Raw genomic sequence first — 13,610 nt, 5'->3', positions numbered from 1 at the left:
TCCTCAGGCTCCGCCCCAAAAAACTTTCTGCCGGTGGCAAAGAGGGACCTGACAACCCTAGTTAAAAGATCTCCTAACAAGGTCAGACGTAGGGTTGCCAGGTCCCTCTTCGCCACCAGCAAGAGGTTTTGGGGGAGGAGCCTGTGGAGGGCGGGGTTTGGGGACAGGACCTGGGGATCCCCTGGAATTACCGCTCATCTCCAGACTACAGTGATCAGTTCCCTTGAAGGAAATGGATGCTTTGGAGGGTGGACTCTATGGCATTGTACCCTACTGAGGTCCCTGTCGCTGACACCTCCCCAGGCTCCATCCCCAAATCTCTAGGAGTTTCCCAACCTGGATCTGGCAACCCTACCCTCCATCCCCCACTGGTGGCCGATTGGACCTGGCAACCCTAAGGGCTTGATTTGTTTAACACCATGTGCCATATCTGTGACAAAAGGGAGGGGGTCCAAGGTCTATACTCCTGAGTCAGATCAGATTTGGGGGGTAATAAGGACAAGGAGAATACTTCTGCTCCTTCAATTGCCCTACCCATTTGAGAGCTTACGGGAAAACCAAGCTGTTCCTAAAATTTCATAATCCATAAATAGGTGAGCCATAGGAGTCTCACCAGACAGTCGTCAGCTGGACACCCTAGACAGTTCAGGATCTAATACCCTCTGTTGTGTAGCCAATGAGATTCAGAGAGGGGCCATGGCTCAGTAGTAGAGCATCTGCTTGGCATGCAGAAGGGTCCAGGTTCAATCCCCGGCATCTCCAGTTAAAGGGACCTGGCAAGTAGGTGATGTGAAAGATCTCCGCCTGAGACCCTGGAGAGCCGCTGCTGGTCTGAGTAGATATTACTGACTTTGATGGACCGTGGGTCTGATTCAGTATAAGGCAGCTTCATGTGTTCAAGTCCTGGAAATTCATCATCCATTTAGAATCTGGGCCCAACGAAAGCTGAACCCATGCCTTGGGTGCTGTCAGCCAATCAGAGCCTGAACCCCAACAGTTTGTACAAATAGGGGTGGTGAGCCCCAGTACTCGTAGCCAATTAGAAGCTGCAATCAACATTCCTGGGGCCTGTGGGTGAGGCCGTTTGCTGCTACCCAACCGGTCTAGATATTCATCTAGTCCACCCCCGAGTAAAGTTGTTGGGTGCAGCCAGGACGGACGGACGGAAGGAAGGAAAGGCAGCTGGAGGTTGCGAGAAGACGGACCAGATGAAGATGGGAGTCCGAGTATGGATCATGATGCTGCTGCTGGCAATCGGGGTGCAAGGACTGCGGTGAGTGCATGCAAGATCCTTGAACATCCAGGTCTAAGCCAAACAAGGGGCAGAGGTCTCGAGAGGCGTCCTTAGAAGCTTAGGCTCCTGAATTCTATAGGGAGGGGGTGCCAAAGTCCACTTCCTTTTAGGTTGAGGAGGGTAGGGATTTGAGATATTGATCTTCTGGGGTGGGGGAGAGACTCAAATTGAAGCATGAACTACTCTGATGGGTTTCTGGAGGCAGTGTACTGTAGAGTCTAATGGGGGAAGAGGACTGGAGGATTGGAGAGCCATAATTCCTGGGTACTCTGGGAGGGGAGAAGGGTGCAGTGATTAGAAATGGGACCAAGAGACAGTACTCCTGATACTGGGGAGGGGCCATGGCTCAGTGGAAGAGCATCTGCTTGGCATGCAGAAGGTCCCAGGTTCAATCCCCGGCATCGCCAGTGAAAGGGACTAGGCAGGTAGCTGATGTGAAAGACCCTTGCCTGAGACCCTGGAGAACTGCTGCCGGTCTGAGTAGACAATATTGACTTCAATGGACCAAGGGTCCATTCAGAATAAGGCAGCTTTGTGTGTTCATGTGTACTCCAAGAAGGGATTTTGGATCAAAGCATAGTGTTTGGGCTGGGCAAGGCTCTAAAGAAAGATTGATGGATGGAGACAACTGCGGTGGGAGGGGGGATTTCCTGACCCCTGGCGAGTTAAAAGTGTGCTGTCAGAACTCCAAGGTTTTCTGCAGGAAATGACAGATGACTACAAAGGTTTGACGGGGAGGCAAAAGAAGTTGCAAGCTGGGCGGTTTGGAGGCAGCAGGAACTCCTAGGCAGTGCTTGATGTGAAACGGTTTGGACACCCTTGAACTGCAGCAAAGAATTCTGGGTGTTCGAACCGGAGGGTTAAATAAAGGTTTTAGTATGCTTTAATTATCAGGTAAAGGAATGGGATTTGACATTTTAGAAGAGGAAGAATTTAGTTATGTCTGGAAGTTCCCTTGAGAAGCCTGTCTACTGAAGAAGAAGAGTTGGTTTTTATATGCCGACTTTCTCTACCACTTAAGGGAGACTCAAACAGCCTTACAATCACCTTCCTCTCCCCACAACAGACACTCTGTGAGGTAGGTGAGGCTGAGAGAGCTCTAAGAGAGCTGTGACTAGCCCAAGGTCAGTCAGCTGGCCTTATGTATAGGAGTGGGGAAACAAATCCTGTTCACCAGATCAGCGTCGGCCGCTCATGTGGAGGAGCGGGGAACCAAACCCGGTTCTCCAGATCAGCGTCCCACCGCTCCAAACTACCGCTCTTAACCACTACACCATGCTGGCTCTCATACTGAGTGTATGGGTTACAAATATTTTAAACAAAAAAAACACAGAATTCCTGATAGCAACCGGATGATGAGAGCCAGTGTAAACATTCCTAGGTTCTGTGAAAGAGAGCAAACAGTTTTTGGGGGATCCTGGATTCCCTAGGAAACACATGTGAATTAAGTTGGGTTCTTTAGGGACTGGGGTAATAGGGTTGCCAGACTCCAGGTGGTGCCTGGAGATCTCCCGTTATTACAACTGCTCTCCAGACTGCAGAGATCAGTTCCCCTGGAGAAAGCGGCTGCTTTGGAGGGTGGATTCTATGGCATTATAGCCTGCTGAGGTCTATCCCTTCCCCAAACTTCACCCTCTCCAGGTTCCACCCCCAAATTTCCAGGAATTTCCCAACTCGGAGTTGGCAACCCCGGTTGATGTCTGTACTGGATGAGAGTTACTTGGGTAGCGTTACTGCTACCGGCCTAGCCCAACTCCTGCATCTTTAAATATTTATGTGACTTAAGAAGACAAACAGCAATTCAACAGGGAAGTCGACTCCTATTGCTGAACCTGCGAAAGCTTTGCCTGTTGAATATTTGCTTGTCTTAAAGGTATTTAAAGACCTAAGGCAGTGGTTCCCAAACTTTTCGGCCCACTGCCCCCTTGGTTCCGCACACTCTACCCCAGCGCCCCCTACCCTATCCTATAAAAAGCATTATTCAAAACAGGGATTTGCATGACGCACTAAAGAAGAACAATAAAATTTCAAAATAGTAACAATTAATTGCACATCTATTCAAAACCAAATTAAAACTTTTTACTTGAAATTTGTTCAACAAAACTGATGAACTTGACCCAGTGGTACCAGCTCTTCGAAGTCTGGAAAAACATTCTGATAGTTTCCACCAGATTTGCCAGCATGGTGCCATAGCTTGATCTGTTGTAAATTAATGAACAACACAGTTGAAGGGGCCCACCTCTAGCTTCCCCTCCCTGCTGCCCTCTTGCCTCTTAATGCCCCCCTAGGTAATCCCACTGCTAGGGTTGCCTGGTCCCTCTTGGCTCCGGTGGGACATTTTTGGGGCAGAGCCTAAGGAGGGCGGGGTTTGGGGAGGGGAGGGACTTCAATGCCATAGAGTTTGATTGCCGAAGCGGCCATTTTTCTCCAGGTGATCTGATCTCTATCGGCTGGAGATCAGTTGTATTAGCAGGAGATCTCCTGCTACTATCTGGCGGTTGGCAACCCTAGGTACTGCCCACTTTGGGAATCACTGACCTAAGGGAATGGAAACCGTTGGCAGCGTTAATGATAAACGTGATCAGAAGACCGGAAAGGGGAATGGCACAGGTCACATGGGGAGACCTAAACCACCCACAGTTTCCAGGGGAATCCCCATGTTTTTTGCCTCCCACCATTCCTGGATGTCCTTCCCAGCCCATCAGCTCTATGCAAATGGGACTGCTGATATGTGGGCACTGGGGGAAAAAAGGCGCTACCGGCTCCTGCTTCAACCTCGAAAGCGTGGCATGGCTGTGCCACCCCATAGACGCTACTTGCTGGGAAGCAGAGTTACTTATCTGTAATTATCCTGACCAGCCCTGCCCTGCTCAGCTGCCTACGGTTGGGTGATGCCCAGGTATCGGTGTGGTTAATTATAGAGGCCCTCTTAACAAGCAATTTTTTTTTTGGTTAATGTATTCAACGTGGACTGGGAGGTGGAAGAATGCATGTTAAGTAGCATGCCTGACGTTGGATCCGAACAGAGCTGAATTTGTCACGTAGGCCGGAAATGGGTTGTAGGTGAAGGAAAGATGAGTTCTAAAAACCGATGACTTAAAATACCCACTCAGAAATCTGCTAATTGGTTGCTACCGGGTAGCAAGGCCTCCCACATTGTGGGTCTTGTTTTCCAGACTTTGCTACTGGCACACAAACACAGGAAGCTGTAGGGCTGCCAAACTCCAGGTACTAGCTGGAGATCTGCTGCTGCTACAACTGATCTCCAGCTGATAGAGATCAGTTCCCCTGGAGAAAATGGCTGCTTTGGCCATTGGACTCTATGGTGTTTAAGTCCCTCGCCTCCCAAACCCTGCCCTCCTCAGGCTCAGTCCCCCAAATCTCCAGGTATTTCCCAACCCGGAGCTAGCAACCCTGGGAAGCTGCCTTATACTGAGCCAGACTAGCGGTCTCTCCAGGTCAGTCTTGTCTACTCAGACTGGCAGCATTTATTCAGGATCTCAAGAAAGGTTTTTCCACATCTCCTAGGGTTGCCAGCTCCTGGTTGGGACATTCCTGGAGATTTGGGGGTAAAGCCTAGGGAGCAAAGGAAGCTTGGCGAGGTATAATGCCATAGAGCCCGTCCTCCAAAGCCGCCATTTTCACCAGGGGACGGGGAGCTGATCACTGTAGTCTGATGAGCTGCAATTCCGGGAGATCTCCAGGTTCCACCTGGTGGTTGGCAACCCTACCACATGACCTTTTTAACTGGAGATGCTGGGGACTGAACTTGGGACCTCCTGCGGGTCAAGCGGATGCTCTGCCACTGAGCCACAGCTCCGTTCCGTGCCATCCCCGTGTCTTTTTTTAAAATATTTTTTTTATTATTTTCTTCATTTAATACAAGAGGGAAAAAAGGTAATGATTAAAAAATATAATGACTTCCCCCTACTTCTCTCCCATCCAATAATAAATTGTATGAACTTTTGATTATACTCCATCCTCGTGTCTTTAAGGGCAACTTGAACTGCAGATATCAGCAGATGATAATCCTGATCTCTGTGCCTTCAAAAGCGTCAATGGCTGGTTGCAGGCGGATCAGTTGGCAGGCCAAATCCTAATCCGTTTGGAGAATGGGGAGACTAGAATTGAGAAATAGAGTATTGTGTTGCGAAAACTGTGCAACAAAACAGCCATGTTTGTGCTGAACTAGAAATAATCTGTTTGGAGGGAAGGCAGCCTGGTATAGCCCGATCTCATCTGATCTAGGAAGCTAAGCAGGGTCAGCCCTCGTTAGTATTTGGATGGGAATCCACCGAGGAATACCAGGGTTGCAATGCAGAGGAAGGCACTGGCAAACCACCTCTGTTAGTCTGTTGCCTTGAAAACCCCATTAGGGGTTGCTGTAAGTCAGCTGCAACTTGAAGAAGAGGAGTTGGTTTTTATATGCCAGCTTTCGCTGTCACTTAAGGGAGACTCAAACCGGCTTACAATCACCTTCCCTTCCCCTCCCCACAACAGACACCCTGTGAGGTAGGTGGGGCTGAGAGAGTTCTAACAGAGCCGTGACTAGCCCAAGGTCACCCAGTTGGCTTCATGTGTAGGAGAGGGGAAAACAACCTGGTTCACCAGATTAGCCTCCACCGCTCATGTGGAGGAGCTGGGGATCAAACCCGGTTCTCCAGATCAGAGCCCACCGCTCCAAACCACTGCTCTTAACCACTACACCACGCTGTAGTGGTTGACAGCACTTTACACACACACATAAGCAAGCTGTTTACCAATCTCACCCTCCTCATCTCTATTTACAACATTCATGGGGTAATATTTGAATAGATTTAGCACAATATAAAATTAATAATACAGTATATATAATATAACTATGTTCTGTAAGGTATTTTAGTATAAGGCTTATTATACATGTGCCGTATTATACTACAATAGGCATTGCAATCATTGTAATGGAGAAGAAAGTTTGATTCCCAGGCCGGGACTCAGCGGATAGGGTCGTGAAACTGTTAAGCGGCGAGAACCCTCAGGTTGCAACTCAGGTTGCCAAATTTTGTGCTGTCTCTATGAAGCTTCATAGACTTCCGCTAGAATGACGTTATTGGCACTTATTGTACTTTTTCCTACTCCATCCACTTTTATGTAAAGTGTTCTTAAAATTTATATAAATATGTTTCATTTTTTTTAACACTTTTTATATTGTTCATGCAAGGTTTATTGTTGCATAGTTTTTACTGGTCTGATTGACTGCACCAATAAATAATAATAATACTACAATAGGCATTGCAATCCTTGTAATTGAGAAGAAAGTTTGAATCTGTATTTAGGTTTTCCCCTCCCTCCCCTTTTAGGTTTGCCTATATTTTACACTTTACATGTATAAATACATTTTTAGGATAATAGAAGGTAGGATGGTTATAGACTCGCTCCGAATAATGGTTGATTAATGTCTTGTCTTAGCTTTTTTTAAAAGATATTTTATTAACATTTTTAGAAAGAAAACACACAAATTACATATACACACATTCACACAGTTTGTACTCCTTCGGGGAGTCTGTCTCTTCATTTCAAATATCCTATACATTATTCTTATAGTCAATGTTGTTGTTTTTTAAATAATTTCCTTCTATCCTATATAGTAAGTTTTATAAACTAATCTTTATCTCTAATAGTAGAAAAGGGCAAGAGTTCAGTAGCACCTTAAAGACTAACAAAAATATTTTCTGGTAGGGTATGAGCTTTCGTGAGCCACAGCTCACTTCTTCAGAAGTGAATTATCTTTATCTCTAACAATCTATCTTTTCTGTTTAACATATTTGAAATAGCATTCCCATTTTTTTGGGAAGTCTTCAGTCGTCTTCTCTTTTATCAAACTGGTCAGTCTGGTTGTCTTAGCTTTGTATTAAATACGTATGTTGTGCATCTTGCTATATGTTGTACTGAAAAAACCCCTAAAAATCATTCAGGGTAAAACTTTTAATGTGATAATTTACATTTTTTGGGGGGAATAGCTCTCTCCTGAGTCCTTACAGCAAACTGGCTAGGGCTAAAAGCAGTCTGTCTCACTCGGGTTGTAAACTGCTGCCATAAAAGAACTGCTGAAAAAGCAGGAGGCCTTTTCCCGGAAGACTTCAGCCTTCACCGATTTTGTCCTCCGTGACAGGATCCCTCTGAAGAAATTCCCATCAGTCCGGAATCGCTTTGGCCAGTCGGGCCTGCCCATCGCTGACCTGCTAAGACGAGGAGGACTCAGGGCTGGAAAGCCCCCGAACGCTACCGTCACTCACCAACGTCTCCACAATTATATGGATGTATGTGCTTTACTTCCTATGAGGGTGAACATCAGCTAGAAGTAAGACTGGTACTTTTAGGTGAGGGTCTGTGGGAGGTAGGGATGCCAGCCTCCAGGTGGCACCCTGGCATCCCTCAGAATTACATCTAGGGTTGGCAGCTCTGGGTTGGGAAATACCTGGAGATTTCGGAGGCGTAGCCTGAGGAGGGCGGGGTTTGTGGAGGGACTTCAATTCAGGGTTGCCAGGTCCATCTTCACTACCAGTGGGAGGTTTTGGGGTGGAGCCTGAGGAGGGCGGGGTTTGGGGAGGGGAGGGACTTCAATGCCATAGAGTCCAATTGCCAAAGCGACCATTTTCTCCAGGTGAACTGATCTCTATCGGCTGGAGATCAGCTGTAATAGCAGGAGATCTCCAGCTATTACCTGGAGACTGGCAACCCTACTTCAATGCCATAGAGTCCACTTGCTGAAGTGGCAATTTTCTCCAGGGGAACTAATTTCTGTTGGTTGGAGATCAGTTGTAATAGCAGGAGATCTCCAGCTAGTACCTGGAGGTTGGCAACCCTAATTACAGCTCATCTCCAGCCTACAGAGATCAGTTCCCCTGGAGAAAAGGAATGCTTTGGGGGGTGGACTCTATGGCATTGTACCCCACTGAGGTCCCTGTCCTCCACAGGATCCATTCCCAAATCTCCAGGGGTGTCCCAACCTGGGTCTGGCAACCCTACCCCCCTCATCCTTTGCTGGTGCCTAGCAGGGACCTGGTAACCCTAGTTGTGAGGACAGGAATTACTTAGTTGGATTGTCTAGGAAGGTGTAGGCGATTAGAGCTATTGCACAGTCCAGTACTACGTACATCTTTTCATCTCTGGGCCTTTGCGGTCAACAGGGCTGATTCCCAAGCAAGTGTGCCCAGGACTGCAGCCATCTGTTTATTCTGGTCATTATCAGGGTGTCATTAATAATTGAAATCAGCATGTTTTTGCATATGAGTTAAACACCCTGGCCTGGATCCTACCCTTGCGCTAAGCAAAGTCTGAGGAGACTTTCTCCTACTTAATTGGCTCTTCTATTGAGGAAGCACCATTAAAATTGGAGGAATGCTCTTTAGGCTGGAACGGCTTCCTCCAGCCTCAGGCAGGATACCGTCCACTTCCTATAGAAAAAGAATATAGTTGGTCTTTGTTAGGGTTGCCAACCTCCACGTGTTGCCAGGAGATCTCCTGCTATTACAGCTGATCTCCAGCCAATAGAGATCGGTTCACCTGGAGAAAATGGCCGCTTTGGCAATTGGACTCTACGGCATTGAAGTCCCTCCCCTCCCAAAACCCCACCCTCCACAGGCTCCGCCCACAAAACCTCCCGCCGGTTGCGAAGAGGGACCTGGCAACCCTAGTCTTTGTTCATGAGGTGAGGCATGTATTTGAACCAGCAGGTACCACCTTAGGAGAGGCCTTCCCTTGTTGTGCGAGAAGAGGAATCGTACAACCATAGAATCAGAGTTGGGAGGGGCCATACAGGCCATCTAGTCCAGCCCCCTGCTCAATGCAGGATTGGTGTAAACCATCCCTGATAAGTAGGGTTGCCAACCTCCAGGTACCAGCTGGAGATCTCCTGCTATTACAATTGATCTCCAGCCCATAGAGATCAGTTCACCCAGAGAAAATGGTAAATCAGATTATCATAGGTTTGCCAGGTCCCTCTTCACCACCGGTGGGAGGTTTTTGGGGCAGAGCCTGAGGAGGGCAGGGTTTGGGGAGGGGAGGGACTGCGATGTCAAAGGGCGAAAACGCATGGTCGCTTTATCCTCCTTTAATCCCTGTTTTAGCCAGGATCGAACGCACATTAGGCGAAACGCATGCGTTCGATCCAGGCTGAATCCTGGCTGAAACAGGGATTAAAGGAGGATAAAGCGACCATGCGTTTTTGCCCATAGAGTCCAATTGCCAAGTCGGCCATTTTCTCCAGGTGAACTGATCTCTATCGACTGGAGATCAGTTGTAATAGCAGATCTCCAGCTAGCCCCTGAAGATTGTACAGAAAAGTAGCACTAATGATTAAATGGAAGCTGTTCAAACAATGCTTATAACAATAAATATATAAGCAGTCCACGATTGTGTATATTGATGTTATCACAACTGCAATTGACATTGACAAAGTCCCAAAGTTTGCAAAGTTGTTTGCTATGTTGTTGTTGGTGTAATTCTTGTATACTTCTGTGTTATTTGTAGTGAACTTGCATAACAACAAGCGTGGTTCTCTAAGAGCATATATATTGCACGTTGTGATAAAATCAATATACACAATCATGGATTGGTTATATATTTATTGTTATAAGCATTGATTGAACAGCTTCCATTTAGTCATTAGAGCTACTTTTCTGTACATTCTTCAACGTGTTTAGCACGAGTTTTTGTGTTTATTGACGTTAGTACATGGAGGTTGGCAACCCTAGATTATCAGCTGCTCAAGTTCAGCATTATCTATAATGACTAGCAGCAATTCTCCAGGATGCAGAAGGATTGTTTTCAGTTTCAGCCCTCTTTCCTGGAAATCTGGAAAGGCAGCAGGAAGCTGCTTAACTCCAAATGCATGTAAAATACATCCACGTGGACACAAAATGTTCGTGTTTCGCTCCCCTTCCAGACCCCCTCCTGGCAATAATTGCCTACCCGTGGAATAAATATTGTCACCTTTGTGAGTGTGTTTGAGCGCCAGGTACAAATGGATCCACTGTAAGATGAAATATTCCATTTAACACTCTGAGCTTTGCTTCTTTAAAGGAAGCTGTTACGGACAGTTAGTAGCAGAGTAAACAAAGAGCGTGCACAGCAGGTAGAGAAGCACCTTCAGCTTTGGGTAATGGGGCGGCACTCAAACAGCTATGATCCTAGGTGGGGAAACAGAGATAGCCCAGTTATGCCTCAGTGCGCTCCTGTTTTCACTGGTGAAACATTTCAGGATATCGAAGTTTCGTGGTCCTAAATGGCTGATCAGGACAGGAGATCCCGGGAGCCCCAGCGCCTCTCTGTTTTGAAATTAAGCTCCGTAGAGATCACCAGGCGCTCAGATGAGCTTTTAAAAGGATGAGGCACGTTCACGGAAGATGTTCCTGACAGCGGTGATTAATCATGATAGTTAAAATGAAGCCTGCGCTGCAGGTTAGGGCGACGGAAGAACTAGACCGTCTGATCCGGCGATAGGGTTGCCAACTCCAGGTTGGGAAATACCTGGAGATTTTGGGGGTGGAGTCTGAGGAGGGGAGGGTTTGGGGAGGGGAGGGACTTCAATGCCATAGAGTCCAATTGGCAAAGCGGCCATTTTCTCCAGGGGAACCGATCTCTATTGGCTGGAGATCAGTTGTAATAGCGGGAGATCTCCAGCTAGTACCTGGAGGTTGGCAACCCTATCCAGCGAGGCAGTTCTTACAGATAGCCAGGCAATTCTGTAAGGTGAGGGGGAATCAAGGTGGAAGAATCGTGTTCACCTTGTCCTTCCTTTCTCTCTTCCCCACCCTTCTCCAGGCACAGTACTATGGGGAAATCGGCATTGGGACCCCGCCTCAGCAATTCACCGTCGTCTTTGATACCGGCTCTTCTAATTTGTGGGTGCCCTCCTCCAAATGTTGCCTGGCTCACATGGCATGCTGTAAGACCTAAGATACCTCATTTCTCTGGGAATGGGGGAATGGTGGCGGCGGTCACAAGGAGAAAACGCTGATAAGCCAGGCCTCCCTAGGAGGAGATAGCCAGCTGTCGGGGAATTCTCAGGCTCCAGAATGTGGCTTCACTAGATCAGGCATAGGAGGGGTGGTACACACATCAGTTGATTTACTTTTTTGATTCCTCGATATTTGATGAGCGGCGATTGAGCGTGTGAATGAGTGTTGTCCTTTGATTAAGACCATCACGGTGGAGGATATATATACCCAAATGTTTTCAATGTAAGGATACATACAAAAACAAATACACGGTGATTCACTTAAAAAATATATACTGTTGGATTTGTTGCATGTTTCTAATTCCTACATATTTTTGTATGTGATGGTTTAATTATATTACCTATTTTTAGAGTTGTATATTCTGTGTTACCATTCTAGTTGATGTAGGTTCATGTAGGTTCATTTGGGTCACGACTTAACTGTGCCAGAGTATTGTCCCAAAACGTGTCTTCAGTGTGAAACCTCCACTGTGGAGACTGAAATTTCTAAATTGCCTCTGAGTTAGTGTAGAGTGTGCTTCTGTCACCAATGAGTAATCAGTGTCTCCCGTGTACCAACTGTGCTGAAGGAGAAGAAGAAGAAGAGTTGTTTTTCATACCCTGCTTTTCTCTGCCTTTAAGGAGATTCAAAACGGCTTACAATCACCTTCCCTTCCCCTCCACACAACAGACACCTTGTGAGGTAGGGAAGGCTGAGAGAGCTTGAAGAGAACTGTGACTAGCCCAAGGTTACCCAGCAGGTTCGATGTGGAGGAGTGGGGAATCAAACCCAGTTCTCCAGATTAGAGTCCACTGCTCTTAACCACTACACCATTCTGACTTCCAGGACAGATGATGTGATGTCCAGCCAACTGTGAGCGTCGACACTTATTTTCTCAAGAAATAAAGCACTAAGAAGCTGGGTAGTGTGGTATAGTGATTAGTGCTTTGGGCTTTGGAGACCTGGTGTTCAATTCCCTCCTCCGCTATGTGGCTCTCTGAGTGACTTTGGACCAGCCATTTTCTCTCAGCCTAGCCTACCTCATAAAGTTGTTGTGAAAATTAAATGGAGGAGGAGATAACAACGTATGTTGCTCCCAAGTTCCTCCTTGGAGGAAAGATGGGCTAAAAATATGTTAGCTAGAAAGGACTCTAGCAAATGAATGAGGGCTGGGGAAGTTGGCTAAGTGATTTTGATATTTGTTTTATATAATTGAGAAAATTGTATGCCGCCTCTCCAGAGAACCTCCTGGCTCCAATCTGCCTCCTGTCCCTTGAGTATCTGCTGTTCGCTGTGGCCCTTGCCTCTGTGCTACCATGCTGTCTCATGTTAACTGAGCCACACAACTTCATTATCATGAGAGAACATAAAGCAGCCTCATGTGCTGAGTTAGCTGCAGCTATCTTTGGGAATGTGATTTGCTCAAAGAGGTCAGAACCAAAGTACTTGAGGTTGGATTGATATGGTGCGGTTTGAAGAACACAGCGCTAAATAGAATGAATTAACATTACCGCTGTTTTTAATCTCATGTTTCTTTTCTATAACATGAGACGATGTTAGATATCTGGAGTTCTAAGCTAATTTGCCGTGTTGTGATTGATGTATTATATATGACTGAGACGAAATTATTTTTTTAATATATTTTAAAAAAATAATAAAGTAGGATGGTAAGAGAGTTTCCTGCACCAAATCCAGCCCCCGACAAGTGCTACCTTCTCAAATGCCAACACAGAACAGGGTTGCCAGCTCTGGGTTCAGAAATACCTGGAGATTTTGGGGGTGGAGCCTGAGGAGGGCGAGGTTTGGAGAGGGGAGGGACTTCAATGCCATAGAGTCCAATTGCCATAGCGGCCGTTTTCTCCAGGTGAACTGATCTCCGAGTTGTTTTCTGTTGCCCCAGAAGGTCGGACCAGAACCAATGGGTTGAAATTAAATCAAGAGAGTTTCCGCCTAGACATTAGGAAGAATTTTCTAACAGTTAAAGGGGTTCCTCAGTGGAACAGGCTTCCTCGGGAGGTGGTAAGCTCTCCTTCCCTGGAGGTTTTTAAGCAGAGGCTAGATGGCCATCTGTCAGCAATGCTGACTCTATGACCTTAGGCAGATCATGAGAGGGAGGGCATCTTGGTCATCTTCTGGGCATGGTTGCTGTGTGTGTGTGTGTGGGGGAGGTAGTTTGGAATTTCCTGCATTGTGCAGGGGGTTGGACTAGATGACCCTTGTGGTCCCTTCCAACTCTATGATTCTATTGGCTGCAGATCAGTTGTAATAGCAGCAGCTGGCAACCCTAGGCACTAGTTTGGGGAACCTTGCTATAAGGGTAGGCCCGCTTCCACCAC

General features: G+C 46.8%; 1 protein-coding gene across 1 annotated transcript in view; it reads left to right on the top strand.

Annotated features, from left to right (window-relative positions):
• The first annotated feature begins 1,208 nt into the window (after window positions 1-1,208).
• The window catches only part of LOC130490446 (cathepsin D-like), a 28,139-nt gene continuing 15,737 nt past the window's right edge, over window positions 1,209-13,610 (top strand). Inside the window, exons 1-3 of the mRNA XM_056864274.1 lie at window positions 1,209-1,273; window positions 7,446-7,593; window positions 11,099-11,222. Of these exons, the coding sequence (XP_056720252.1) occupies window positions 1,209-1,273; window positions 7,446-7,593; window positions 11,099-11,222 (337 nt within the window). The remainder of the gene's footprint in view (window positions 1,274-7,445; window positions 7,594-11,098; window positions 11,223-13,610) is intronic.

Source organism: Euleptes europaea, chromosome 18 (assembly GCF_029931775.1).
Source record: "Euleptes europaea isolate rEulEur1 chromosome 18, rEulEur1.hap1, whole genome shotgun sequence".
In the NCBI taxonomy this organism is placed as follows: Eukaryota; Metazoa; Chordata; class Lepidosauria; order Squamata; family Sphaerodactylidae; genus Euleptes; species Euleptes europaea.
Note: the sequence above shows the minus strand (reverse complement) of the source record. Positions and strands in the feature narration are given on the sequence as shown.